The sequence below is a fragment of the Neltuma alba genome, unplaced genomic scaffold (assembly GCF_004799145.2).
Source record: "Neltuma alba isolate B1F8T4 unplaced genomic scaffold, ASM479914v2 tig00002762_pilon, whole genome shotgun sequence".
Taxonomy (NCBI): domain Eukaryota; kingdom Viridiplantae; phylum Streptophyta; class Magnoliopsida; order Fabales; family Fabaceae; genus Neltuma; species Neltuma alba.
Genome location: NW_021633001.1, coordinates 15,520 through 40,969, shown reverse-complemented (window position 1 = coordinate 40,969; position 25,450 = coordinate 15,520). Strand labels below are relative to the sequence as shown.

Genomic DNA, 25,450 nt, shown 5'->3' with positions numbered 1-25,450 from the left:
TTGTCTCGAACTCATTGAGAACAGGACGCGACGACCTGGACAGGACAAATTGAACACCCTAACTTGTTTCTCTAATCAGCTCCTTTCATCAACTTTGGACCGGCTTCATGTTCATACATTTAGTTTCCCCCTCCCTTCTATCTCTGGCGTATGGTACCAGGGTTTTTTCCAACACCCCAAAGGGTATGGATGTCCTGAGACACTGGGTCTGCCCTATGCCTTATAGCAGCGTTACTTCATGGAAGCAGGTCTGCGAGTTTTTTCGCAGGATGCAGTTCCAACTTCCAAGGGTATTAGAGCTTTCAGAGTTATTGTGTATGGAGAACGAATGGTTGGTGCAAGCAGCAACCTGTACTTTGGGCACGCTCACATCTGTTGGCCAGATTTGGGCATAGTACCAAATCCTTGGCCTCTTGCTTTCAACGTTGGGTTTCTATGATTTTCCATTCTGGCGTTTTACCTGTTCTTGTTTTATGCTTGGATCTTCTAGTTTGTTAACTTTTTGTTCGATGTGTGTTTCTTCATTTGTACTTGTTTTCTGTTGTTGGGCTTCACAGTTGCTTACTTTTGGATGATGAAGTTGTTTAGGTATCGTTTTATCTAGTTTTTAATAAAATTGTCTCTTATTACAAAAAAAAAAAGGTGGCATTGCTACAACTATACATTAATTTATGTTTAGTAATGAACATAAGTACATAACATTCCACACATTGATCCAAGCAATTTCTTCACCAGGAAAAGAAAAGGAAAAATTCGCCAGGAATAAAGCGACAAACGGCAGGGTAGCCGTTTAATAGCATTTGTCGATAAATAAAGGCACTAACGTCCCTAATCACAATCTCATATAAGCACATCCACCTCGTGGCAACAGGCACGCAACATAATCTCGGAAACGCTTCAAATGTCGACAACGGAGGAGGTTACACATCCTACGGTAATAGCAGCCCCAAGCCAGAGACAGAAGTGATGACTGCCCTGTATGGAGGAATCCACACCTCGTTCAGATATAGTCAAATCTCAAGCATTTGCAAACTTGAAAAGGATTTGGGAACTCATGAGCTGTGGAAATGCAGTTAGACCCCCTCAGGACGAATTTTCACCTTCACCAAAAGAGCTCTAGTTTATGAAATTAAGATCTTCCAAACGAAAACCATGCTACGTATTTGCATATCAAATAAGCTTACAATCACAAATCACTCTCTCTTGCACAGATTAGCGGGCACATGGACACGGTCGATCAGTGCTACCATGATTTGTGAGTAAAGGACCTTGCGTGCAAATATTAGGGAAAAGTGCTAGTAATGTCAAAGGCTAAGATTTTGGGTTTTGAAAACGAATGATTGAAGGTGTAACCTAGCATTGGAGGCCGCAGCAAGAGATTCTTCGTCTTGTTTTTCCTTGGCCACAGCTAGCGCAGTAATATAAGCTTTTCTTGCTTCTTCCATCTTCTGCATCTCCATCTCGTCCAAATCATCCTGTTCAAGCAGAGATGTTTACTTTTAAAGTCAGCATGAAAGATGGCCAAAAAAATAGTCAACATGTAAGACTATACATTTCTTCTGCTTTAAGACCAGGCTGTTCAGTAAAATAAACGAGATTGAGGGACTCATGGGTCACGATTTCAGGAAGTTGACCTAGATCATACAGTTCAGTGTTGGAAACTTCGCCAAACACAGAAAGCATGCAAAATGAAGCTGCACATCATGGTTGTCAAAATATTCATGAACTCACAATACTAGGCACGTGACTGAATTCATATGGCTTGAAGTCATAGTCATCAGTGTATTCAGCAGCATCATATTTAGTCAAGCCTTCAAGTAGCAACATGAATGATGAAATATCCCCTTGCATGGAATCTATCTCTTCTCGAAGCATCTCCACTTTCTTGTTGGATGTCGTTGCTTCCCACTGTGTCTTTTCAAGAACAGCTTGCTTGTCCGCGAGTTTTATCTGTGAAAAAAGAGGGACAGGTTAAAATTTATCCTCCAAGAGGGATACCTTTTTTTGGCCTTTATTGTATTCACGATATGCCAAAACAGAAGTTTTAAGCATTACAAAAAATGTTTTGATCTTGAATATTGACGGATCCTGATGAGGATAGAGTTCTCTGCACACCAAAATGAGCCTTTGCTAATAAATCCAGTGTGGCACAATCTAAGACAACAGCCAACATTTCGAGAACATCGTTATCCTTGAGTAGAACCAGAACAAACAAAATCATGTTGGTGCTGACTTTGCACCTATGAAGCCTTCATAGGTGCCCATGCATAGAGCAGCCCATATCCATCACAACTCTACAATTTAACCTTCAACACCTAAGGCAATCATGGCTTTCATTTTCCAATGACATGCAGAGGCATGCGTCAAGTACAAGTTTGAGGCGACTAATCCACCTCACAATGAATAAACTCAGCAATTTATTATGTCAAATTAGAGATGGAACAACAGAAGTAGTAGAATGGCACCTTAGCGTCAGAAAGTTGATGCTGAGTAGACTTGAGTAAAGAGTCCTTCTCTGAAGACTGGCGCATCAGTTCATCAATTTTTGTCTTAAGATCAGTCAACTGGATTCTTGAGTTGTCCGCTGACTTTAGATGTTCATCTTTCTCCAGTAATTTCCTCTGCAGATCCTCCACCTGCTCCTTCAACATTACTAATTCTTCTCTTTCCTTTTCAGATGTCAAAGCTCTTGAAGAAAATGTTGGTAAGCTGTCTGTGTCAAGGTTATTACTATCATTTTTGCTCTGTTCTTTTTCTCCATGGTCTTTTTTCTTTCTGGCAGGAATAGATTGACTGGTGTTCCTACCTTTTGAATCTGCCGTCTATCGTGGGACAAAAAACATCAGCTATGATGATCATGGCCAATGAATATCAGCAGAGACGCTGCATTCAAAACAAACTAAACAGACTCACAAGAAATTGTAACTTGAAAAAGAAGAGCTTCAGATGACCACATGAGCAATAGAAAGTAGTAAAACCAATGAAATGATGACAATGAAAACAACAATGTTCGAACAAGAATAGATTAATAATACAGCTCTTTGTAAAATTAAGCTTCAGCCATTGAAAATGAGAATAAAACAGAGTGATAGACCTCAATACAAACAGTGTGCAGTTCAGCCTGGCTAATCTCTGGCTTGCCCAGCATCCACTGAGAACTGTGTTCTTTTGATTTCAATAATAAAATATTTCACCACCAGTCATACTGATAGGCCTCATTAATCTCATCTAAACACCATAACTAAGGGCTTTCCAATCTAAAAGCTTGAACTGAAGTGATTTAAACAAAGGTAAATGAGAAATAAAAAAAATAACAGGTTAGAAAAAAGACACCCATTTTAAAAGCTTATACAATCAAAAGGCTGCGTCTCAATTGTAGAATCCATGTCGAATGCTCACAGACAACAAGGGTTACTGCATGTAAATCAATATTGACAACGCAAAATGTACAGAAGAATTAAATCATTCAACGAAGGATTAGAGGAAGGAAATTGCTAAATCAAGTGAGATGGATGTATACTCCATGTCAACCAAATTAACTCCAGGAAACCGCTAGATAAATGAAGATATCAACTGAAATGATAAGAAAGGAAAGAGAAAAAAAACTTATAAAGAACAACTAATCCCACATACCATTCAAGACAAGAAAAATGATCTTTGCCCAAGATGTGCTTTAAATAAAGCTATATCACATCAGAACCAATATAGAAAAGAGTTTCTCAAGGGTATGTCTGGCAGTGAGGGAGGAAGGGAAGCGGAAAGAAGGGTCGGGAAGTGATGGTCAAACTGTAATTTCCCTTCCCCCTGTTCAGGAAAAGTTCTCCTCTAGAATTCTCCAAATTAGTAGACCTTAAAATTTTAAAGAAAAGAGGATTTTGGATGTGTTAAAAAATCCTAGTCTTGTTGGGTAAACTGAATATTAGGATTAAATACTGTATATTTTGCTTTGTGCATTAATAAAGGTATTTTTTTGCCTCTGTGATGCCAAACAGACCCTCCTTATAACAAATTCCCAGACAAGGGAAAGGTTTTGATGAACAATTCAATTTCCCTCCATTATACCCATTCAATCATACCCCAAGAGTTAATACCACAAAATATGAAATTCTGACTAATAATGCGCATATAGCATGCATTTAGAAAGTGATCAGAAGCTCAGAAACTCAAATCATGAGCTAAACAAATGAGCATAAGAAGTCTTGCAGTCTTACTCTTTTAGATAACGTTTCTCTTGAAGGTGTCTTGGTGTAGACCATAGAACCACGGCGGGTGAATGAACTGCTTGCTTTACGATCCTAATCATGCTTAAACAATAGGAATCAGAAAATTGACAAAGAAACTATTTGAAGTTCCAAACAATAGGAATCAGAAAATTGACAAAGAAAATATTTGAAGTTCCACATTAGGACACGCTTGACAAAAGAAAAGAAAAAACACGAAGAGAGATGGAAAAGGAAAAATAATTAAAGATCGAATCTACTGCAATTTCATCGTTTGCAGTTCAAATTACCATCTTTACAGCACAAAGATCACAAAACAAAGTTTAACGGTCCAAGTTATAATATTTCCTTCCAGTTCCTTCATTTTTTACTCTCAGGAATCAGTTTCCCAACCAAGAAATTCATTTAACAACCGGGAACAGCCAACTCGCGTAAATCATCCTAGAGCTGAATTTATCCATCTCACATAAAAACTCAACATCGAAATACCCTCCAATGCTCCCATCAACCAATAATGAGCAACTTTTGATTCTATTATACAAAGAAATTATAAAAGGATAAGAGAAATTACGATGAGGGACTGAACGAGCGGAACAATCTCGACGAGGTCGTTGAAAAGGACGCGATCCAAGCTCCCATTAGCTCCGGAGGCAGTGGAGGAGTTAGCAAGCGAGAACTGAGCTTGACGTTGAGTGAAGGACGAATTGTCGTCCGCCGAAAGCCAAGAATTTGGATCGCCGAAATTGGAATTCTCTTCCAAGTCCATGAAATGCTGCCCCTCGTACATTTCTTCCTTATCCTGATTTCTCAAACAGAGGATCCAGATGAACAGGCGGAGATTGGGTTGAGAAGAACACGGACAGAGAGAGGGTGAGACTTGAGAGATGAAGTAAAAGCTCAGCCAGCAGAGTCTGAGAGACCGTTTGAAAATGGTTCGCTTTCGTTTCCAGAAATCCTGGAATGACAACATTGCCCCTGGATCTTTCTTACCAGTACTTTGCCAGCGCTTACCAACACGGTTCTACCGGCTAGAAATTTTGAATGAGAAAACGGGAAACGAAAAATCCTCGTTACTGTATCCGTCTTTAATATAAGTCTTTAATATAAAATTCTATTTGATTTTTATTTTGACTTTAAATATAAGACTTTAATCACTTTATCTCTTATATTTATATATTTTTTCAAAATAGCCCTTCTGACAATGATAGTTTTAGTCAATACACTTGATTAGTAAGGATATTTTAGGAAAGACAACATCTATTTAAGACAAATAACTAACTCAACTTACTTCTTTAATCTCTTCAAATTAGTCAATGGACTCTTATAATTAAAACTAGAGGTAGTATAAATTAGAGTAAAATATTCTAACTACTCATCTGTTTTGTCTTAATTACAAGGATCTCTTTTTTATTTTAATAATATAGATTTTTAGTCTCAACTATTATCACTGTTAAAGAATAATCTAAAAAGATTCTTAGGTTAATATAATATCTGATCCTTCAAATTTGCTCTCATTTTAGTTTTGACCTCTTAAATTTTAAATTATAGGTTTTGGTCCTTAAAGGGATAAAATGGTCTAAATTTTTATTGGATTATAGGAACTAATGTTATACATAAAAAAAAGGGAAAATTGCAAAAAAAGACCTTGGAATTGTAAAAACGCAGATAGGGACCCTTGACAACTTCACTTTAGGTTTTGACAAGAATAATATGCCCTGAAGTTGTCAAAACCCAAAGTGAAGTTGTCAAGGGTCCCTATCTGCGTTTTTGCAATTCCAAGGTCTTTTTTTGCAATTTCCCCTAAAAAAAATTTGGGAGACCAAAACTTATGGTTTGAAATTTAAACGATTAAAACCAAAATGAAGATAAACTTATATGACCAAAGTTTATATTACCCCAAGATTCTTTGAGTATATTTTTCAATTAAAAAACATATTAAAATAAATCTTGTTTACTATTTTATTTTCATTATATTGAATTTCTAATTTATCTTTAACTATTAATATTTATTGATGATCTATTTAATATTTTTGCTAAATTTATTAAATCAAGACGTAACTTTATAATTTAATTGAAATACATATATATATAATAACAAAATATTTTCAGATAATATATATTTAAAAAATTATATTACAAGTAAGTTTTAATAAATAAATTATAAGAAAAAAGTAAAAAAAAAATGACTGTTAAATTTTAAAATTTTAAATCAGCATTAATTACTACTCTTTAAAGAAAATTATTATATTTAAAAAGTAAATAACAACATATTTTTTATAATAATTTCTTATTTAAAATTTTAAAATTTAATAGTCATTTTTTATAGATTTTTTCTAAAAGATATTAAACATTTAAATTTATTATAAAATAAAAATTTATATTTATAAAATTAATTAAATTTATAATATGGTAGTCGATTTAATTGTGTAACAAAAAAATATTGAAACATGTATTAAAATTATTTTTTAATTTCAAATAAAGATATATTATATGTGATTAAATAATAATTATTAAGTAATATTTACTTTACGGAGGGAGATTTTGATTAAAATAATATGTCAATTTTGTAATTTAACGGTTAACTAACGATTGAGCGGACGGAAGTTAAATCTCAAAACTAAAAAAAAAAATTTGTATAATATATATTTTGCTTTTAAAAGAGGTTCATGCCTTCATATTAGGGCTGCACATGGACTAGACTGGACTCTTGCCCAATGCCCAGCCTGAAGAATGAACGGGCTGAAAAATACAGCCCGTTGCCCAGCCCTACCCATGAAAAAGCCCTATTAAGTTCGGGTTAGGCAAATGCGGGCTGGGCAGGACAGGTTTTCATGCCCAACGAGTCAATATACTACATTAATTAACTAATTATTTATATCTCTTTAAATAATCTAATGTAACTTTATATTAAAATGGCAATTTGGCCTTAATTTTGTTATTAATAATTAATATACTATGAAACTATTTTTTGTAGTAGCTAGGAGAAGTGAACTATGACAAAAAAAAATATTGTTTGTATATTTTATTAAACTTAATTGTTTTTCTAGTTTCTAACTCTTAAAATCATTCAAAAATAAATAAGTATGATAAATACTGAATATTAATGTAACAATATATTTGATTTAAGAAATAAATATGATGCAAATAAAATATATGTAAATAAAATTATATATATTATTGCGGGCAGGGCCAAATGGGCAGGGCAGCATACCGTGCCCAATGCCCAGCCCTGCCTAACAATTTGCCTAGCCCGAACATGCTCAGTAGTTCTTTTGGGTCATTTTTTTAGGGCGGGCTGGACTTTTTTTTACGGGCTTGGACGGACATTGTAGGCAATTGGGCTTCATGAACACTCCTACTTCATATAGGTTTTCAAAATAAAAAAGAGATATCTGTAATTTAAATTAAATAGAGGATGTTGATGTATTTTATTCTATAAATTATAACCGTTATTTCGTAAAGATGGTAAAAATTAAAGGCATTTATAACAAGAGATACTTCATGCTGAAAAAAATATAAGATACCCTTCTTATACACAAGTACTAAGTAACAAATTTACAAACATTAAAAAATTTAATTAAATAAGTTATTTATAAAAAAATGTTTTGATTTTCTCACAACACTTTTTGAATAATTTGCATTAGATACTACTACTTCAGAGAAAGCTTTTCTTTCTGTTTCATTACGTGCAATCAAGAAAAATATTTTTAAAATTATAATTATAAATTTAAAAAATAAAGAGATTAAGGTCTCATTAACAACAAAGCAAATCTTTTTGTTAGTTTTTATATTTAGAATTGGAGAGTAGTTAGAAGGTAAATTACTGGAGAAATTGTATAGATATATTCTAGTAAAAGTGCTCGCTATCTAAATGGATAAGTTATTGATTCTAGTAAAGGACCAGAATAGTTTTCATAAGAATGTTTTATAAATGGATACAGTTTAAAAATTACTACTTTTAATCTTAAATACTCATCCGGTCCTTAATATATGATCCAATTCTTGAGTTAGTTTTGGTCCTAAATATAAGATCCATTTCTCATATTTATCAATTTTTTCTAAATTACCCTTATGGATACTCCATCAACCATAATCAAATAAAAGAGGGAGATGAGGTATTAAGAAAGATGATTATATTATTTTAGGAAAAATGTGTCATTTTTCTTATAATTAACTAACGTACCTAACTTTTTTAATTTAATCAAATTAGTTAAATAGGTCTTATATTAAGAACCGGAGGAGTATAAGATATAATTTGTTGTTTAATGATGACCGGAGGCAGTACTTAAATGCTTATACAATTACTGTTCTTAAGAACTTGAAATCGTCCACTTAAAAAAGAAATAAAAACTGTCCACTCGTCTTACTATATTTACAACTTTTTAGAAAGAAAGTATTTTGCAACTGCTTTTTTTTTCCTTGAGATAGAATATAGCTGAAAATTTAAAGCCAAACTTATGTGTTTTCCTGGCCAAAAAAAAATGTGTTTGTGGAATTCAAAACTTGTAAAATGAACAAATTGTAAATTTAAGAAAATAGGAGTGAAATTTACAAAAACCTACAAATTAATTTTATAACTTACGATTTTGAAAATAGGAAAGAAGGGGTTCAAGTGCAATTTACCTCTTATCAATTATCACGCTGTAAATATGAAAAATAGGTAACAAAATCACAGAAAGCTTTAAAAATGTGTCCATTCACTGTAAAATTGAGAGGGGAATTAGTGACAAAATTTCTGTCTGATACATCGCAAATTCAAGAAAATAAAGTCTACCAAATTCTTTTGTTATGCAACCAAAAGAGGTTAAATCTAATAAAAAGAGTTGGCCTCTTACTAGAATCCAACTTTGACCCTTTATCAAGAGACATTTACTACCTAGTAATAATTTGAATAGAGATATCTATAATAAGAAAACACCCATGCTTATTTGAAATTAAAAAAAAAAAAATTTGTTAGGCACGTCTCCTGCCTCCTATCAGATATTATCCAGGAAAAATCTCAAAAAAATATCACTTAAATTTCAAAATCTCAAATCAAGAATTACTATCATTTGTTTTTCAAGTATAGTAAATTGCTATTAAAGTGTAACAAATAGGATTGATTTGGAATCCTGAAATTCAATAAGTTTTTTTTTTGTTGGAATTTTCTCTATTATTCTCCTCTTCATTTTAAGGGGTGTTTGGAAATCAGAAGAAGCAATTTTAAAAAAAATATTTTCATGTAAATCGAGATAAAACTCTTCATATATATATACACACATACATACTTATTTCAAACTTTGTAAAATGACTTTTAAAAAACTAATCAAACATCCCCTGAATATTTTTGTCGTTTGATTGTGACTTCATTAATTGATTCCTCCATCTCCATTTATCTTATTCATGATTTTATTAAGAGATAACTAACGTGAGATTTTAAAAAAAATTAATTATTAAAAATTTTTAATGACAAGTGAGCAATAACCAACATGTTATCATTTTCTATATTCAAACTTATCATTATAAACTACTTAATTGTTGTTATTATGAGACTTCTTTTTTTATATATTTTTTATTGAGACTTCATAATCGAACCAAACAAAACTTAATTAATGTGCTATCATTGCTCCTGCAGGGTTGATTTTGCTATATATATATATATATATATATATATTCAAATTTTAACAGTCTAGACATTTTTATTTATTATTTTATTAAAAATCAATAAAATGTCATCGTGGGAGTTGTTTGTCACAATTAATACTCCTCCGATCCGTAATATATGACTCAATTTTTGAGTTAGTTTTAGTTCTAAATATAAGACCTATTTCTCATATTTATTAATTTTCTCTAAATTATCTCTATGGATACTCCCTCAAGCATAATCAAGTAGAAGAGGGAGATGGAATATTAAAAAAGATAATTGTGGTGTTTTAGGAAAAATGTATCACTTTTCTTATAATTAACTAACTTACCTAATTTCCTTAATCTAATCAAATTAGTTAAATTGGTACTCCTCCGATCCTTATTATAAGACCCAATTTGACTTTTTATTTGGTCCTAATTATAAGACCCAATCCATTTTGTTTCTTATATTTATGCATTTTTTTCCAAGATAATCCTTTTAATAATGATAGTTTTAGCCAATATACTTAATTAGCAAGGATATTTTAGGAATGACAACACTTATTTATTATAAATAACCAACTTAACTTACTTCCTTAATCTCCTCAAATAAGTCAATTGGGTCTTATAATTAGGACCGGAGGAGTATTATATTAAGGACCGGAGGAATATTAATTTTCATTTAATCGTTATCATTAACTCGTTATTCTTGAAGCTCACAAGTATTTAACCTAGACCATCTTTCTTTTGACCTCATTAAACAGCAGCCGTTAGAGTTGTAAAGAGAGAAAACAAGATCATCAGTCACATGGTTTGAAAGAGATCACATTATTCCTAGCTAGTATATTTATAGTGTCTGATTTGGTGGCATTGCAGCTAGCTCGAGATGCAACTCATGCTTCAATAAGTCTTTGAAATGTTGACCATCTTTAAGGTATATTGGTTGAAGTGTTCAGGTTTATTTGTTTTAAATGTTGTTGGGTTAGTTTCTACGTTAGTTTGTCATAATTTGTTTACGCTTTCAGACTTTGGGCTTACAATGGTTTTTTCATTTCATTACTTAAATAAATTGATTTTTTTATTTTAAAAAAATCTAATTATAGTGTGTCTTTGTTTATAATATATTTGTAATTTATAATGTAGCTTTATATATGTGTGTGTGGGTGTCACATTGACGTCAATATTCTTTTTTTTTTTAATCTCAACAATTGAACGGTCACAATACATTCATATACCTCCGCACACTGATCGAACATTAGTTAGAACTTTTGAAACTCGTGGATGAGAAAAAGGTTGTCAAGAGCTTATAGTTTAAATTGACACCCTATATTTTCTTTTATGATGAAAGTTGTGAATTTTATATCCCATATTGTCAAACAGGGATAAGCATTAATTAATTATAAGGATAAAATTGATAAATAATCATTAATTACGCTTCAAATGGTTTCTATTTTAAATCCAGCCATTTTCCTAGAAGCAACTTATACTGTGAATTAAAAAGAGTTGCTTGAAATGAACTTTATTTCCACACGTTATGTTTATTACACGAGTGATACCTCGAAACCAAGCCAATAAGCTAGATATATGAAGAAATCCAGTCCATGCTCCATGCCAGTGGAAGTTTATTAATAATTGTTATTGCGTCTGGTAGGCACACGGATAAATTATCTGTAACAGGTTGGGGTCCTGATGGCTGCTTTAATTACTACTCGTAGACAGGAAGAGAAAGTTTTTTTTTTGTTCTATTTATAACTCACTTTATTAAATTTTTATCCTGAATGTACTATATTATCCTTTATTTATTATAGTATGGATAGTTATTTTTTTTTAAAGCTGTATATATTAAACAGGAATAAAGTTGAAAAATTGCTATATTTTAATGGAGAGTTAATATAATTTAAGATTTTTCTTGATTTGTGTGAAACATGTTGGAAGTGCCTTATAAATAGGACAAGAGGAGTACTATTATTCCTAATTGTGGAGTTCACTTCAACCCCCCGGCTTCCATTTTATAAAAGATTCACATAATGAAATTACGTAGTTTAAAAGGGGTTAACATTAATTAACAGTGATAAATATGTAATATATGTCAAATATAGTGAGAAAAATATAAAAGAACGTCTGAAAAAAGATAATGTAATAACTAATTAAGAGTAGAATTATTTTTAAAAAATCAATATTCAGATAATCTTGAACTAAATCTTATTAAAAAAAATCTGATCGGGCTGGAAAAATAAAAAAGAATCTGATCAGTTTTTAAAATTTGAATCTCGTAAGACAAAAAAATCGGAGGGAGTGGCTTTTTACAATTTAATGGCTAGCAAACCCTTCCACTCGACGCATAACCTATATATTTCGTGACTTTGATGAAATGGATAAATATCTATTGAGAATAACATTTTATTTTTCACATGTATTTGCTATGGCGTCGTTAAACTGCTTTATTTACAGTATCAAATATGTTAGCAGGTTTGAATCTGGAAAATGTTTATATTTGGCGGCATTTTTTGGTTTAATATCCAATTAAATTATATTCACAACATATCGCATCAACTTTTTGTATCCTGCTTTACATTAGGACGCCAATTTGTAGTTTTGTATTACATGATTAGCGGTACCCGTCCCCACCGTCTCGTACCGGTCCTGATTATTTTGAGACAAGACCAAATAATAATTGGGATGAAACGCAGGACGAGGTCATCTCATCTAGAATATTTATTTATTTATTTATTTTTAAAAATTTACTTAATCAATTAATATTAGTGCTTGTTTTTTAGTGATTTTTTATGTCAAAGTCTCACTTGTAATTTGAGATTTTTGCATAATAGTTTTTTTAAGGATTTTTATCTCTCAAAAACTCAATGAAAATTAAAAACACAACATAAAGAAAAGAGTAAAATACACTAAAAGCCTCTCTGTTTTACTTAAATTAGAAAAATTTCTCATTTATTTTGAAAAAATATATATATAACCTTTATTAAAAGTAAAATGTATGTTACACAAACTTCTCTTATATATTTAAGATTTTATTTCTATCTATCAAATTGTTAGTTGACTGTTTGACTTTTAAATTTTTATTTTAACTAAAATACCCCTCCGTGACATGAAAGTCCTTCAACATTTATATTTGTAAAAAAAAGTAATTGTTCATACAACAAAAAAATAATTTTAATGCATATATTTTCAAAATTTTTAATATATAATAAAATTTATTAATTTTTATTATATTTAAAATTTTATGATTTTTATTTTTCCATCTCAAATATTGAAACTTATTTATTTAGGTTTTTTTTTAAATGGCTACGCAATATATTAAATACATATTTTGTCCATTGTATAATATAAATTATCTAAGTTTGAGAGATTATAGAAATTATTTGAATTCATAATTTAAAATTTTTAAATAGAAATTTTGTTTGAAATATTTATAACTTATTTAGTCAGTTATACATTTATTTTAAAAATTAATTAAATTTTTATTCAAGTTTTTTATGTCTACATTAACTAAATTATTTAATTTTCTATCCCAATATTATAAAAATATTAAAAATTTATTTTAAAAATAAAAAGAATTAAGAAAAAGGAAAAGATTTAAATTCTTCAAAACTTTTTAACTAAAATTTAGGGATTTGATATTGTGAAGGGTAAATTAGTAAATAAAAATAGTTTTAATATAAATTTTAATTTAAAGATATCTTTTTAGAATATTCTTAATGAAGCTAGTGGTTTGAACTTAAGCATATGTTTTCAAAATTTAAAAAAAAAAGTCTGTGTAATCAGAGCAAAATGCAAGAAATATCAAAGTATTTTACTTTAAACAAACTATAAATTCTAGCCCAATTTGCAATGGTTTAAAAAAAGCTAAAATATATATTTGGTCTTTTAACTTTATGTAAACTTTCAATTTGGTTCCTTAACTTTATTTTTAGTCTTTTAATCCTAAAATTGTTAGTCTTAAATGATAATTTTTTGTAACAATCATAGTTGTTTTGAAAATTAAACTTAATATTATAGCATTTAGTAATGTTTTATTAATATTAAAGATCTCAATATTATCGGTTTTTTTTATTGGTTCTAAGGTTAAATGACTAAAAATTTATTTTTTTTAAATTAAGGGACCAAATGAAACTTTATGTAAAGTTAAACAATAAAAGATATACTTTAGCTTAAAAAAATGATGGGATGAATTTGGCCCTTCCTGTCCCATCTCGTGAATATTCCTAATTCTTAGTTCTAGTAGTTTCCAAACATCATGGAACTAAACCATGAGATTATGACAGCATAGCCCTCACGATTCGAACAATCCGTTAGTGAGGGTGAACATGCATGGGTACAGTTAGATTAAATTATTTTGTCTAAAACGTAAATAGCTCCCAGGAAATTTATGATTAAGTATTTAAATTAGTTAACAATTATTCCTTCACTTTACCTCTCATATTTTTCTTTTTCTTCCAAAATAATTTACATAACTTAGAAATTAATATATAATTTAATGCTATACACAAATATTTTAGTAAAATCGGATCACATTTGTTATAATTAACTTATTTATTCAACTTTCTTGATTTGTCCAAGTTAATTGACTCTTCTATTAAGAAATAAAGGTAGTATATCGAAAGATCTTAATAATCTTTCACAAAGAAAAGAAATTACCATCAAAGTTTAAAACCTTACCTATAATAAAACAGGACAGTTATTATCACATTTCACAAGAGTCAATATCAATATAAAGTATAAAATTTACATCAACCCACAATATTTACGAATTATGAATACACCGTTTATCATGCATGAAAAGTTTACTACTTAATTATTTTGCATGAAAAGTATGCTATTTAATTATTACTAAAGACACTTAAAATGAATTAAAATGGTATTTTTTATTTTTATAGTAATTCCATTAAATTTGATAATTTTTTTAATTATTAATAAGCATGTCACAGATGTTTTTAATGTAATTTTATTTGGATATTTAAATGTCCACTTTTCTGCATATTTAACATACTTCTATTGCTATTAATTAAAGGGATAATTAATCTCCAGGTCCTTATAATTTTATCTGATTTTTAATTAGGTCCTTATAAAATTTTTTCTTTTTATCAGATCCTTTTACTTTCGTGTGTTTTTAATTAGATCCTTCTATTTTTTTTTCTTTTTATCAGGTCCTTATAGTTTCACTTATTTTTTAATTAGGTGCTTTGTAGTTTTTGAAAAATTATTTATTAACTTTATTCTTTAAAATTAATTTCATTTTTAAATTAATAATTATATAATTGGACAAAATAATTAATATAATCATTTAGTAATTAATAAACAATCAGAATAATAATTATAATTAAATATAAATTATTTATAATCATATTTTAATTTTAGATAAATTTATTTTTATAATTTGAATTTTATAATTATAAAAATTCGAATTGAAAATAAATAATATATTTGTTTAACTAAAAATTTAAAAAAATATTAACATACGATTGTTACAATAATTTATTATTTTCAAAATGTTATTATTTGTAAAATAAAGAATAAAAACTACAAGGACCTAATTAAAAACAAAGTAAAACAATAAGGACCTGATAAAAAGAAAAAAAATTATAAGGACTTGATTAAAAATATATAAAAGTATAAGGATCTGATAAAAAGAAAAAAAATTATAAGGACCTGATTAAAAATCAGTTGAAACTATAAGGACTTATACATTAATTATCCCTTAATTAAAAAGTAGTTTTGTCTATGATTAATTGAGTATAAGAGGTAGTATTTTTTACTTAAAAAATACTAAGTTAAAGTACAAATTTATTCTAAAAGTTTTTATTCAGAAGCGTTAAGCGTATAGAAATTTTTACTTTTAGTACAAATTTGCTGTAAAAGTTTAAAATCGTAGTAATTTTATCATTTATTGGTAAAATACTCACATTAATCATTAAAATAGTAATATTAATCATTAACATTTTTAACAATAGGAGCAAAATTATTACAATTTAAACTTTCTGGACAAATTTATCTAAAAAAATAATTTCAGATGTCAAGCGTTTTAAGTAAAAATTTTCAGAGTAATTTTGTAACTTAATCCAAAAATATTTTTTTATTTCGTTGTCTTTTTTTGTATTTTAGGGATCTAATTCTAAGGAGCCAAGTTCCTTGCAGGTGAGAAAGGTTGAATGCTTTAATGGCAAAATAATAGGCAGACGGAATGAATTCTCATGAAAGGAAATCTCCAATCTTGGCATCACTCTTATAATGGGAAACCCATTTACTATAATCCCAATCTCACCGCTTTCCAATCCTGCCACACACGGGATAAACCTCTCAACTTTACATTCAAAATCCCAGAAACATAAAAGGGCTCTCCTTTTTCCTGTCGATATCATGCGATTTTCTTGGCCGCCAAACAGAAATAGCATGTTTCAGATCAAACGGCAGCGTATGAATCATTTAAAAAACCATGAAGGGCATGTATCAGACGTGACAGAGAAGTAGAGACGCAACGTTTGGTTTTGGAAAACTGGCTGTTTGGTATACAATTTAAGGATATTAATTAGATTGAACCGTCCATTTATTGGTACTCGAATTCATTTTCTCTGTGGGACTGTAAGTTTAATCTGAGTCTTGCTGAAGGGAGATTCATCGACATGTCGAGTGATCCATCGATGAACAGCCAGCGCTAGTTTGAGGTAATCTGTCATCAGGCACTACTCTGCTTTCGACGCTGTCTTTTCCTTTCAGGGCCTGTTTATAGATGACTGATTTGAATATCTAGGAGCACAAAGGATGGTATAACCATCGAAGCCTGTTGATTTGAGATTTCGTTCACTAGAAGATTCAGAATCAAATAAAAATGCAACATAAAATGAAATCGAATGTTGATGGGAAATATGAAACAGTCTGTCTCACTGGTCTGCCCATGTAAACCTTTCAAGACTAGACAGATAACTCCCCTAGACTTTTAAATTTGTGCAGATAAGAGTTTTGTTACGAGGGAAATTGATAATAAGTTGTTGGAAGAAGCTGGAATCACAGGAATTTCATGGGCAGTGAAGAATCAGGAAGTCAAAAGCACAAGAGGAATAAGAGTTTTGTGATAAGAGAGGTTCCAATACAGCGGGCGAAGATTAATAATGATGCAGAATGGAGCAGAGGGAAGAGCTTCTGTGAGATGGAGAAGGCGATGATGAGTGACTATGATACCCCTGAGCTGGTGGTTTTCCTTCAGGAGGACAGAGGAGCGTCAGCAAAAGACAAGTGTGCGATGGGAAACTGTGAATGCTATGAAGAAACGGCGGAGACATTGTCTTGCTCCTCTGCTTCGAAAGTGTCAGACTCCACATGTCGGAATCCTCGCACCAACAAGTGTGGTTTCAGAAACTCGACGATGATGGTGGAAGGTGACCACCCCACTGAGGTGAGACATCTTAATCTAAGGCTTGGACATTTTATTTGATCGCATCCAATGGTAAATGGTTGATGTGCTTCGAGAATGATCTTTTCGTGAATCATGATGATTCTGTTTAGCCCGTGAAAACGTGCTTAAACAGAGAACTAGGAGAATCAAGTCAAAGAAAAAACTACGGTCTTTCCTGCGTTCCCTGCTGATAGTGTTGGTCCACCAACATTTCAATTTCTAGGGGATTTCTGCCTTGTAAACTAATTTAGGGATTCAGTTGCAATCAAGTTAAAATTTAGGAACTGAGTTATGAATGAATCAAAATTATTATAACCACATAAAAGATTAATTTTTCTTGCAATAACATTTATATTTGATACTCTTTATATTAATTTTTTAAACGGATCAAAATCATCCACTGTTTTTTTTTTTTCAAAAGACAAAATGGTACATAACATTATTAAACCCTAGTAACGTTGACATAACCTTTATAACTTTTAAAATGTGTGCCGAATGCGATGTTGTGGGGTAAGTGTAATGTGCAGGGCAGTGAGAAAGAAGAGGAGGTTGTGAGATTATTCGACAAGAAGCAGGAGGAGTGGTGTTCGTGCGGCATAGGAACATCAATAAGGTGTGGCAGCGTGTCTGCGTCTCACGGGTCCAGTGACAGCATGAGCAGCACCCACTCCTTTACTTTTCCCATGTAATTGCTCACTCTGCTTCCTCTGTTCTTTTGTTGCCTTCAAGTGCTTCCGTTTGATGATAGGGATGGCGCAGATTGCAGAGAGAATGGAGCGGAAGCCCCGTGAGGATGGCGGAGCCTGACGCTGCCTCGGCGTCAAGAAGGCTTCGATGGCGGAAGATTCTGTGTCCCTGCTGCAAATGTTGATGAATAAAAGGACTTAAAATTGAGTATGAAGAAATAGGTGAGGATGCAAGGCAGAAGGCAAATGAGCCATTCTATAAATGCTGCTATATAATTAACACCATATTATCGATTCCTTTGTTTTTGATGGAGATATATGGCAGCTTTGGTTGCTGGCAGTTTCCCCAGTTATCTTCAGATTCAGTTCTAGCCCGACCATAATCACCCTATACCCTCGTCATCATTCATATTTTTATCTGTGTTGCTCTTGCCAAAAAACCCTGCTCATCACCATAAATCCAACGAAACCCTATTCCCTATTCGAGATCAACATTTTTTGAGGAAACCACTTGCCCTGTTGCCATTTATGCCACATCCTATCTTTAACATAGTAATCAGGATTTAATTTGCTCTTAAATATAAGATTTTAATTAATATTGTTTTTTACGTTTATTTATTTTTCATCAAAGCTGTCTTATGGTAATTACACATGTTGAAGAATTTTTATACTGATATACATGATTAATAAGAATATTTTTAAAAAAACAATATTTATTTATTATGAATAATGAATTTAATTATTTTTTTAATATTTATAAATTAGTTGTTTAACTTTTATACGGAGTATGGGGGGCAGCATCAACAAGGCATCTGGTCCTATATTGACAAACACCAATTAAAACGAATAGAGATGATAAACTTTTCAATTGAATTTTTTTTTTTAAATGAAAAACATTGAAGCACTCCAGCGGATTGTTTACATCAGGCAACTTTTAGAAGGAAGTCATAGTTATCATCTTTTTGTGCAACATTTAATGAACTATTCCAAGAAAAAGACATCAACACCACAATCCATTGTGATGAAAAATAATGGAGGTTAAAAAAACTTTTTGGGTGGTGGTGAGTTAGTTAAAAAAGAATTATATACTAGCGCAGACAACAAGAGGAGGGAAAGAAGATGGGGTAGGGCGGGGGGCGTGCACGTGGAGAAGGGAGCCCACAACAGCGGCCACGGCGTCATAAATCAGCGTCCCACCGTTCCGTTACGCACTGTCGGGCTGTTCCATGGAATTGGAATCCCCATTCCCTACCCCAATCACTCCAACGACTGCCCTACCGCCACCTGACCTTCATCATGGCCATGGCGCATGCCTCTCTTCCCCAGTCCCGGCCCCACCTTCCTTCTCACATCACCCCCCTTGGCATCATTATTCCGCTTCTTCTTCACGTGCCTCTTCCCCTAATCCTTCCTTATCTCCTAATCCCCTTCCTCCGTCCATTCACCTCCACCTACCCACCCACCCACACACAAAATATCAATTCGCTATTCATACTTGCCACTACTGCATTACCATTCATTCAAACCCTTCCCTTCGCTCAGCCATATGCCCACGTCATCCTTCATATCACTTCCTACTTCCTGTGTTCTTCCCTTTCTACTTTTATCGATCCACCCTCCAACGCAACCCAAGACATTCCAGTCACAGACGCAACATATCAGAGCTATATACCAACTTATATAAAAGATTCCACATACACATCTCTCACACCCTTTCCTCATTTCAAACTCGCAACTCATAACACCCCTTCACATTACAATAACCCCAAAAAAAAAAAATACAAACCAAAAATAAAATAAAATATACATCGGGTGATTCGCTAACTGTAGGATTTCTTCCCCCCGCTTTAGTTTTTCCATTTCAGATTTCCTCGTGTTTTATGGATTAAGATCATAATGAACCAAAAAAGAAGTGATGAAAGTGAAAGATTCATTTCCGGCTTCCCTTTCCTTGTGTGTGTTTCGACCTTCAGGGTAGCTGAAAAAGACTCGAATTGTCTTCATTCCACTGATTGTGACTCCACAAAACCTGATCGACGGTGTTCCCAACATCGAAAAAACTTTGATGATCCGTGCTCCCCTGCCAATCCCCAGGCACCGTCTGCTCCATCAACGATCCGGTCGTCATCGCCCTCATCTCCGGCCACTTCAACTCCTGCTGACAACGGCCGCTCGTGTTCATCCCCTTATGCCACTGGCTGCACAGCTGAAACGAAGACGCGTCGGCGATATTACCGTAGCCGAACGCCAGGGTCTCGTTGGTGGGTGTGATCAGGCTCGTCAAGTTCTCTATCTCCGAGAAAATCCCGAAGTCTCCTCCTTGTTCAGTGACGCCTGGTTCCGAGCTAGGCTTCGAATCAGAATGGACGACGGGATTCGAATCCTGAAGATTGTCAAACAAGTTATTGGACGTCGAGTTGGATGAAGGAGCTGAAACCGCTTCTGTGGTGACGGCGGCGGCGACAGCGGTAAGACTGGAGTTTTCACTGCTGGAATGAGAGTTGGACGTCTTACCCTCGCGCTCCGGTAGCGATGATGACGGGGCCGGCGGTGGTGCTTTTGTCGCGGTGGCGGAGGAAGTTTCTGAGGAAGAATTCTTGGGCTTGGAGCGCTTCGCTTTCCGACAACCGCCGCCGACGGGGACGTTGCGGAGGACGCCGCCCTTGGTCCAGTACCTACGGCAGCCCTTGCAGAAATGGCGCGGCTGAGAGAGGTTGTAGTTGTTGTAGTAGCAGAACTTGGTGTTGAGGGAGTCACACCTCGGGCACTTCAAGGCCTGGTGGTCCTGGCTGTCGTTGTTGCGAGGATGGTGGTGAGGTCTGAGCCTCCTGTTTCCAGCAGCACCCCCGGCGCCAAAAAATCTACCTCCGGCGACGGAATGCATTTCCTGCATTTCGCTCAAAACCAACCCTGGCTCCATGCCTGATGCCTCCGGTGGTGGGATGTCAGAATCCAAGAATCGAGGGGGAACGATTTAAAAATTGTTGCCTTGAAAGTCGGGAGGGTAAATCTCAGGCTAAATACGCGGGAAAATGTTGCTAATGTTGCCGACTTAGAAGAAAGGCAGATTTTGTGGCAGTGATACGGCAGTGTGAAAAAACAGCACAAAATCAGGCAGGCGAGGGAGAGAGCCGCAGAGAGAGAGAGAGAGATTGGTTCCCAGGTCTGACAAATATCCCTTCAGCTAGGCTATGCACTGTACGCTGATATCTTCCACTATTTCTGATTTCTGATAGTATTAGTCACGGAATGACCAAAACAACCCTACAAGGAAGTGAAAACTACAGAGAAGCGAGAGGTTTGTGGAGGTACGAAAATGCCCCTAGTGGTGGCTGGGATCAACAGTCATAGCCTCGTACGAATGTTGGAGTTGACGAGGGAGTAGTGGGAGCCGTGGGATGAGGGGGCCACGTGGACGGAGACAAAGGGAGGAGGAGTATCATTCGCAGAACCGGGTGGTGGCCATGTCGGCCACCTCACATATTCTAGAGAAAAATTACGGTCCTAGTCTCCTAGACCCTCACTCCAATGTTTACGCTGAAACACTAGTAGCATCAAACTTGCAATTATTTCAAAGAACAAATGCGTTTTTCTTTTTTTATTTTTGTCCTCTATTTAAATATTATTCCTCCGATCTTTAATATAAGATCCATTTAACTAATTTGATTAGATTAAAAAGTTAGGTAAGTTAGTTAATTATTAAAAAAAGTGACATATTTTTTCTAAAACACCATAATCATCTTTCTTAATACTCCCTCTTCCTCTTCTATTTGATTATAGTTGAAGGAGTATCTATAGGGGTAATTTAGAGAAAATTGATAAATATGATAAATGGGTCTTATATTTAGGACCAAACCCAACTCAAGAATTGGGTCCTATATTAAGGACCAGAGGAGTAATTGCTTAGAAATTAAACAAGTACTAATTTTATGTAGAATATATTTTTAAAAATAAATATTATTAATTTATTGATTAGTATACCTAAAAAAAACTTGTACTAGAATTTATATTTAGAAAAAAATATGAAAATTCAAATTAAGACTTATAGTTAAGGGAAGAGAAAGTGTATCTTAAATTTAAAGTTGTAAACATAATATCTTCAAAAAATTTAAGAACGATATATCGTTTACTTACCAGATTTTGTCAAGGAGAACGGAGAGTCGTCCTATATTCTTATAGTCGTATTGCTCCGCTACTCGCATTTGGGTTCGTTGGGTGTCGGTAACGGGAGGGAAGAGGCACGCACTCCTTATACGCCACACGTATTAGCATGCTGCCTCTTATTTTTAATATAAAAATCAATTAACTAATTTAAATATATTAAAAAGGAGAAAATGTATCTCTAGTTTCTTAGGTTCTACTGCTTCTCTTTTTGCCAAAATTAGTTAATTTGCAATTGGCTTATTGAATAATAGATATTATCTTTTTTAAAATACTCCTTCTAATTAAATGTTTATTTAATGAAGCAGTTAATATATACAAATACACCTAATATAAAAATAATTTGAAAAAAGGTAATATGATGAATAAAACCTCCATTCCCTTTTTGCTCCTTTCCCTTGCCCTCCCTTTTTCGTTTCCGTGTTCTCCCGTAGCTCCGTGTTTTGTCAGTGTTTTTTGTAATTTTTGTAGCTGATGTGTAGTCTAGGAAGGAATTTTGATTTATCCCCTTGATTGATCACGTGCAATTTCAGAAATAATTGATTCATTAATGAGAAAATTACAAAACTTTGTACTCAAGTTGACTCAGCTCACAACTTTCAGAGTTTAAGGACAATAATTGGCCTCCGGTCCAAAAAAAAAAAAGGACAATAATTGGCCACATGAACTACACTTTGCTTTATAAAAAGTCAAAAACTATATTTGACCGACTCATAATAACGATGAGAAACAAATCTCACACCACAGGCTAGTATTCACACACACATATAACTCATGAATAACAAATCAGCGCACAGAGAAGATATACAACTCAATCATACATATGAATGAGCGTGCCATATCAAATTTTAGACCCCATGAAGAAGTATAGAACAATGCCCACTAAAATATATTAGAAATAATGCTACCTCAAGTCATAATTATAAGAACTAACTGTTAACTAATTGAAGATATTAAAGAAATAAGTTAACTTAGTTATTTGTAATAAATTTGTGTTATCTTGCTTAGAATATCCTTACTAATCAAGTATATTGGTTATAACTGCTATTATTAGAAAGACTACCTTGGAAAAAATACATAAATATGAGAAACAATATAGATTGAGGTATTATATTTAGAACTAAAATAAAAGTCAAATAAGGTCTTATATTAAGAACCGGAGGTAGTACAATTCATACTTAAATTTAATTTGTGCAAATGTTTACGGCAGTGTGTGCTAATCCACGACCGACGGCGAGGATGCATGTTGCATGGAGCGAAAGTCACTGTCCAGCTGACCCGGCAGTGAGAGAAACGCATAGATTTTGTCTGCTGGATCTCTTGTTTATGAAATTCCACAATTTTCTCAACCACAGATTTTTTTTTTAATCTTTAATTTGACCAATCATATCGACCTGTGACTAACGTTCCCATGAACATACCAAGAATCGCGACCTTTACATGACCAAGCATGGAGTTTTCTTTTTCGGCCCAGTGAGTAGCGAGGACGTAGGAGAGACGAAGCAGTTGGTTGATTTTAGGCTCAAGGTTTTCCCACTCCTAACCATTATACCACTCAACCTCTAAAATAAGATAAAAATGAAGTCGTGAGAGGTTGATTAGATGGTGACAAAGCCTCTAAGACTGGCTCCAACGTGACTGCCGCTGAGTTGATTTGGAACCTCTGCGGATTCAGTGTTGTAGCCCTTCAGACTCAGACCGGATAGTCATAAAAATTCATTCGAACGTACAGGAGAGCAAGAATCTAATCTCATTTGTACCACTAAATCATCAGTGTCACAAACCCATGCATGGGAAGAATGAATAATATAATGCTGCATGCGTGCCACATTAAGGCCTATCGGTGATGCCAAACACAATTAGGAGAGCACCGATGCTGATAGCTTGATCAATGGATGCAAACATCTTCACGTGCTCCTGGGACACATCTCTCATCTCCATTATATTCTCAATCTATCCCCGCTCCATCCATACCATACCCTCGTTTATTATCATCAGCTGCATCGTGCTGGGAAAACGATTTGGAGGGTGGACATAATCCCCGAGATTGCACAATATCCCAACCATGGTTTCTGGGGCATAAGTTAAGTGGGTGGGGCAAGCGTACTTCTGTTGGTACCCTCTGGTGGGCGTCACCATCACCGCCTCCATCCTAAGAGTAAGAGCAACCACCAGTAGCCCCTGGGCCCCGCCATCATGCCTCCGCTGGCCACCACCTCCCTCTCCCCCCTACTGCTTCCCCATTGCCCCGCATCCATCCCACGTTTTGCACACAAAAAAAAAAAAGGAGCAAAATATCCCATCTCATTTATGATTGATAAAGTTGTTAAATATCGCATCGACGTGTCACGAGTAGAGAGCTTGGGTGAGTTTTTTTTTACCCTTTGTCCCCAGGAGGGAAGTAAATGAGGGAAACTAGGAGTGGAGTTAAGGGCCTGTGGGTTTGGAAGGGGTCATGCATAGGTGGGCCTGGTGGTGCCCGAAACCCTAGTACTTGCAATACAGGTCAAATTTGGAGCTTTCGCCAATCAATCACAATGGGCCACCCGTCCTTGTTTTGTTTCCCCCTCTCCATTTAGCTCTCTGCCGCCGTCTTCTCCGTGTTTTTTTATTGATCATCTTAACCAGTCAAAATTCTCATTAATTACTCTACTGTAGTTGAGAGAAAGATACTCCAAAAAATCACAATAACAGATAGAGAATAGTACCCAGGCAGCCTGGGAAGGCGGAAAAAGAAGAAGACGCAAATGGATCACAATCAAGGCCACGTGTACATGTAGGTAGCCATGGAGGAACGCGCAGAGAGATGATCCTGTTCAAGGGTTTGTTGGCCACCTTCCATTCCATCCACTTACAGTCGTGCAACTTCATTTGTCTAAAGTTGGTTTATATCACTTCTTATTTGGGGAAAAAAAAACCTGATATAAATAGTAAAAAAAAAAAAGGTTTAAATTATAAGAATTAAGATTAATTAAAACCATGCAAATCCTACGAATAATAGCCAGTCCTTTGCATCCTAGCTATTCAACAGCTACACCAAATAGAGTGAGGTCCATTGGCGGGGCAAAATAACAATGAGATTTGCCGGCCGGTGGGTTATTGGAGATTTCAATCATTATAGGGTTGATTTTAATAATTTCTTGAATCTCAAGCCCCTGGCCTCATATTCTCTCTGTGTATACACACAAACACACACGCATATATACATTGCTATTCATGATTCGTGAGCTTCAAGTTCAACGCCTTGCGTTTGCAGCATTGTGAAAGTCAGTGTGAGTCTTTATGGGTCAAATTTGAATGCCTAATGGTGTGTTGGGATGTTACCTTAGAACCAATGATAAGCGCCGAATGTTACCAGCACTGTAGCAGTGTAG

The 25,450-nt window shown here is 33.8% G+C and overlaps 3 protein-coding genes across 5 annotated transcripts; 1 reads left to right on the top strand and 2 right to left on the bottom strand.

Moving 5' to 3' along the window:
- Positions 1 to 668: 668 nt before the first annotated feature.
- On the bottom strand, positions 669 to 5,120 carry LOC114737155 (protein MICROTUBULE BINDING PROTEIN 2C). 2 transcript variants are annotated; one of them, XM_028925075.1, is made up of 6 exons: positions 4,792 to 5,120; positions 4,212 to 4,295; positions 2,466 to 2,822; positions 1,732 to 1,950; positions 1,354 to 1,475; positions 669 to 975 (listed from the first exon to the last, which is right to left on the bottom strand). In XM_028925075.1, the coding sequence occupies exons 1-6, from the start codon at positions 5,005 to 5,007 to the stop codon at positions 930 to 932; spliced, it is 1,044 nt and encodes a 347-aa protein (XP_028780908.1). In that variant the 5' UTR covers positions 5,008 to 5,120; the 3' UTR covers positions 669 to 929. The 2 variants fall into 2 exon arrangements, with proteins under 2 accessions (XP_028780908.1, XP_028780901.1); XM_028925068.1 differs by having other exon boundaries at positions 669 to 1,475.
- An 11,355-nt stretch (positions 5,121 to 16,475) lies between these two features.
- Positions 16,476 to 18,268, top strand: LOC114737143 (uncharacterized). 2 transcript variants are annotated; one of them, XM_028925051.1, is made up of 4 exons: positions 16,476 to 16,501; positions 16,788 to 17,229; positions 17,757 to 17,914; positions 17,989 to 18,268. In XM_028925051.1, the coding sequence occupies exons 2-4, from the start codon at positions 16,855 to 16,857 to the stop codon at positions 18,098 to 18,100; spliced, it is 645 nt and encodes a 214-aa protein (XP_028780884.1). In that variant the 5' UTR covers positions 16,476 to 16,501; positions 16,788 to 16,854; the 3' UTR covers positions 18,101 to 18,268. The 2 variants fall into 2 exon arrangements, with proteins under 2 accessions (XP_028780884.1, XP_028780889.1); XM_028925056.1 differs by lacking the exon at positions 16,476 to 16,501 and having other exon boundaries at positions 16,785 to 17,229.
- Positions 18,269 to 19,576: 1,308 nt separating this feature from the next.
- On the bottom strand, positions 19,577 to 21,317 carry LOC114737180 (dof zinc finger protein DOF5.4-like). The gene has a single exon (XM_028925098.1). The coding sequence runs from the start codon at positions 20,833 to 20,835 to the stop codon at positions 19,885 to 19,887; it is 951 nt and encodes a 316-aa protein (XP_028780931.1). The 5' UTR covers positions 20,836 to 21,317; the 3' UTR covers positions 19,577 to 19,884.
- Between the last annotated feature and the right edge of the window lie 4,133 nt (positions 21,318 to 25,450).